Raw genomic sequence first — 4,911 nt, forward strand, 5'->3', positions numbered from 1 at the left:
TGGGGCTGACACTGTCCACAGGTGATAATGGGGTTGACACTGTCCACAGGTGATAATGGGGTTGACACTGACCACAGGTGATAATGGGGCTGACACTGACCACAGGTGATAATGGGGTTGACACTGATCACAGGTGATAATGGGGTTGACACTGATCACAGGTGATAATGGGGTTGACACTGACCACAGGTGATAATGGGGCTGTCACTGACCACAGGTGATAATGGGGTTGACACTGATCACAGGTGATATTGGGGTTGACACTGTCCACAGTTGATAATGGGGTTGACACTGACCACAGGTGATAATGGGGTTGACACTGTCCACAGCTGATAATGGGGCTGACACTGTCCACAGGTTGAGGACCTCCGCAGGATGAGGGAGCCCGTCAAGAGGCTGGTGGAGGCTGGCCGGGTGGTGGCCGTCAAGAGCCTGGTGGAGGCTGGCCGGGTGGTGGCCGTCAAGAGCCTGGTGGAGGCTGGCCGGGTGGTGGCCGTCCAGGAAGACCAAGATGGCCGCCGCTCCGTCAGGATAACTCTACAAGACGGACAGCTGTACCTCCACCCACTCCTGCGTCAGCCCACGCCCGCCCACGCCCACACCATCCAGGTTACTTTATTACACCCACTAGTCTTACTGACATTACTGACTTACTGAGTTGTGATAACTAATATGATAACATTTTGTTATACAGTTACTAGCTTGATTTATATCATCTTGTGCAGGAGAGTGATGTTGTGGGCGTGCTGGACCCCTCCTGCACCCTGGCGTTCCTTGACCTCGGGTGGGCGGGGTCAACAAGAGGGCGGGTCACCATCCGGCTGACCCCTGACACTCCGCTGGCCAGACAGTTTGTGTTGTTGTGTACGGGCCAGCGGGGCCACACCTTCCGCAACACTAAACTGTTGTGGGTGGTGGGCAAGGGTCGCCCGGGGGAGCGGGTGTGGGGCGGAGACTACGAGAGTAATGATGGTAAGGGAGGAGCCCCACTGTTGCCTGACCTCCAGGGGCAGTACCGGTGGTCAGGCCAGGCAGGAGCTGTGTGGTCCGGGTGGTGGCTGGGGGGTCCCACGAGTGCCCTGTTCGTCATCACCACCAGGGACCGCCAGGCTGGTGGCCAGTGGTCAGGTGTCTTCGGTGATGTGGTGAGCGGCCTGGATGTGGTGAGGGCAGCAGTCAACCACAGTGACATTACGGAGGTGACTGTGGTGGACTGTGGTGTTGTGCTGCCACTCTAGTTCACTGTACCACCACCATCACTACTGTGGTGTTGTGCTGCCACTCTGGTTCACTGTACCATCACCACTGTACCATCACCATCACTACTGTGGTGTTGTGCTGCCACTCTAGTTCACTGTACCACCACCATCACTACTGTGGTGTTGTGCTGCCACTCTTGTTCACTGTACCACCACCATCACTACTGTGGTGTTGTGCTGCCACTCTTGTTCACTGTACCACCACCATCACTACTGTGGTGTTGTGCTGCCACTCTGGTTCACTGTACCATCACCATCACTACTGTGGTGTTGTGCTGCCACTCTAGTTCACTGTACCATCACCATCACTACTGTGGTGTTGTGCTGCCACTCTTGTTCACTGTACCATCACTACTGTGGTGTTGTGCTGCCACTCTAGTTCACTGTACCATCACCATCACTACTGTGGTGTTGTGCTGCCACTCTAGTTCACTGTACCATAACCCATCACCATCACTCCTGCATCACTATAGACTGTGGGTTTTGATGCCAATGTAATTCAAGTACAACCTTTATCACTATATTACCATAACTTCACTATCTTTGGTGTTTAACTATCATACGTGACTATCACTGCTGTATCACCATCATTTGCTCTTTCACAGTACTGTCACCTATCATTGCTATATCACTATCACCTCACTATAACATCTATATCACCATCACCTCAGGTCCCACACCTGGGATAATGTACTGACCATGTTGAGTAACTGATTGTTGGTGTCACTATATGACAGCTGTTGTCACTGTTATATCACCTCACTATCACTTTCACTGCTTCACCAACATCATCTCACTTTTACTGCTTTATCACCTCACACTGATATATTTCCTCCTTACTTTCACTAATATATCACTATCATTGCTACATCACCACTACTGCACCATCACTGCTATATTTCCTTCACCTCACTATCACTGCTATATAACCATCACCTCACTATCACTGCTATATCACCACATCACACTATCACTGTTATATCACTATCACTTCTATATCACCATCACCTCACTATCACTGCTATATCACCATCACCTCACTATCACTGCTATATCACCACATCACTGCTATATCACCATCACCTTACTATCACTTGCTATATCACCATCATCTCACTATCACTGCTAGATCACCATCACCTCACTATCACTGCTATATCACCATCACCTCACTATCACTGCTATATCACTATCACTGCTATATCACCATCACCTGCAATATCACTATCACTGCTATATCACTATCACTGCTATATCACCATCATCTCACTAACACTGCTAGATCACCATCACCTCACTATCACTTGCTATATCACCATCACCTCACTATCACTTGCTACATCACCATCACTTGTATATCACCTTCACCTCACTATCACTGCTATATCACCATCACCTGCTATATCACCATCACTTGCTATATCACCATCACTGGGATATCACCTTCACCGCACTAGCACTGCTATATCACCATCACTGGTATATCACCTTCACCTCACTATCACTGCTATATCACCATCACCTGCTATATCACCATCACTTGCTATATCACCATCACTGGTATATCACCTTCACCTCACTATCACTGCTATATCACCATCACTTGCTATATCACCATCACATGCTATATCACCATCATCTGCTATATCACCATCACTGGTATATCACCTTCACCTCACTATCACTGCTATATCACCATCACTGCTATATCACCTTCACCTCACTATCACTGCTATATCACCATCACTTGTACATCACCATCTCCTCACTATCACTCAGGTCCCACACATGGGGTCAAACACTAAGCTAAGTAACAAAACTTAGCTGTGGATAAGCTGCCATGTATATATTTTACACCAGAATATAACAATGTAATATAATATATATTATTTCATTATCCATAGTGTTACTCTACAGTTGTAAATTGGTCGGTGCTTGTTAGTCTGTAAATAATATTACTGCTAAACACTACTAATAATTATGTGTTTAAATCACGAAAATTTACTCATGATGAAAAATTTGTTTCAATAATTACCCCTGGAATCATTCCATGGTTTAGATATGTTGATGATATTTTGTGTATATGGCCTACAGATGTAAACACAGACGAATTTGTAGCTAAACTTAATGATCAAGTCACCTCTAGAAAATTTACTATGGAGACTGAAATTGATAAATGTTTGCCATTCTTAGATATACTTATTCATAGGGAAGATTGTTCACTAAAGTTTAGTTTTTACAGAAAGTCTACGAATAGTTTATCTTATTCATTATTTCTCAGGACAGATACAATGTGAAAAAATCTATTTTTTCCTCTATGTATCTCAAGAGCTCTTCGGGTTGTTAGTCCAGAATTCTTTGATGAAGAGTTTAAGAATATTGATTTTATTGGTCTCAAGCTTTGTTATCCACTGAGTTTTTTGGAAGTTTGCCGTAGCAAAGCACGTCGTACATATTATAATAATATATGCAGTGAGAAAATTCCCCCAAAGAATGTGTTGTGTTTACCATATTTTTCTGGGTTTGAAAATATTGTCAAGGCCTTGAAACTTTTTGATATACATGTATTGTTTAATTACGAAACTACTGTTAGAAAACTATTAGAAACAGTCCTCGTAGTGATAATTGTATCATATATAAAATACCTTGTAAAGATTATAATAGGTTCTATGTTGGGCAAACATCTTAAGATTTGAAATGTAGAATGTCGCAACATAAATACTCTGTAAGACATGGCCAATTGTCTGATGCGTTGTTTGTTCATTTGTCAGAAAATTCCCACCAAATTGATTGGGAGATGGCTTCTTCATTAACGAATTGTAAAAGCACTTTCAGTAGGAACATAACTGAATCTGCTTTAATACAGATTACAAAATTATGTAACTTGAACATTAGCAGTGGTTTGTATAATTTAGATCCATTTTTGATTGATCAGTTAAAGGGCATTTTTAGTAGGATCATTGATACACATTTGTCTCACTAATATCATGTTAATATCCACTATTTTATTAATATCAATGTATGGGCCTATTGGCCCATAGGATACAGCCCCCTATTTACATCCACCCTTTCCCAGTCATACGTTTATCATTGTACCTCACTTCACTTCACCTCTCTCCTGCCTATATATGTCCAAATCTATGTACATGTAACTCACCCTTCTGAAGATGTATTATTAAATACGAAAGTACTTAAGGAAATTCCTGTTTCAATTCTTCCTTCGTGGTCTGACACTGTCACTACTAATAATTATGTTAATTGTAATAGTTATGGCAATTATGTTTTGTAACTGTTTGTTAACAGTTTCCACTGACTGTTGTCATACTGGTCCATAGTGTGTTGTGATATTACCATACTGGTCCATGGTGTGTTGTTATATTACCATACTGGACCATGGTGTGTTGTGATATTACCATACTGGTCCATAGTGTTGTGATATTACCATACTGGTCCATGGTGTATTGTGATATTACCATACTGGTCCATGGTGTGTTGTGATATTACCATACTGGTCCATAGTGTGTTGTGATATTACCATACTGGTCCATAGTGTGTTGTGATATTACCATACTGGTCCATGGTGTATTGTGATATTACCATACTGGTCCATAGTGTGTTGTGATATTACCATACTGGACCATGGTGTTGTGAT

General features: G+C 43.0%; 1 protein-coding gene across 1 annotated transcript; it reads left to right on the forward strand.

Moving 5' to 3' along the window:
• Positions 1-318: 318 nt before the first annotated feature.
• On the forward strand, positions 319-4,459 carry LOC138364626 (peptidyl-prolyl cis-trans isomerase-like). Its single transcript, XM_069324577.1, has 2 exons — positions 319-609; positions 726-4,459. Exons 1-2 carry the CDS (start codon positions 376-378, stop codon positions 1,236-1,238), a joined length of 747 nt encoding a protein of 248 aa, XP_069180678.1. The 5' UTR covers positions 319-375; the 3' UTR covers positions 1,239-4,459.
• Positions 4,460-4,911: the final 452 nt, after the last annotated feature.

Source organism: Procambarus clarkii, chromosome 14 (assembly GCF_040958095.1).
Source record: "Procambarus clarkii isolate CNS0578487 chromosome 14, FALCON_Pclarkii_2.0, whole genome shotgun sequence".
NCBI lineage: Eukaryota > Metazoa > Arthropoda > Malacostraca > Decapoda > Cambaridae > Procambarus > Procambarus clarkii.

Bases quoted from the DNA above. Each gene is read 5' to 3' on its own strand.
- LOC138364626 (XM_069324577.1), top strand. From the start codon at position 376: ATGAGGGAGCCCGTCAAGAGGCTGGTGGAGGCTGGCCGGGTGGTGGCC. The intron at 610-725 runs GTTACTTTATTA...CATCTTGTGCAG, and splicing joins CCCACGCCCACACCATCCAG to GAGAGTGATGTTGTGGGCGT.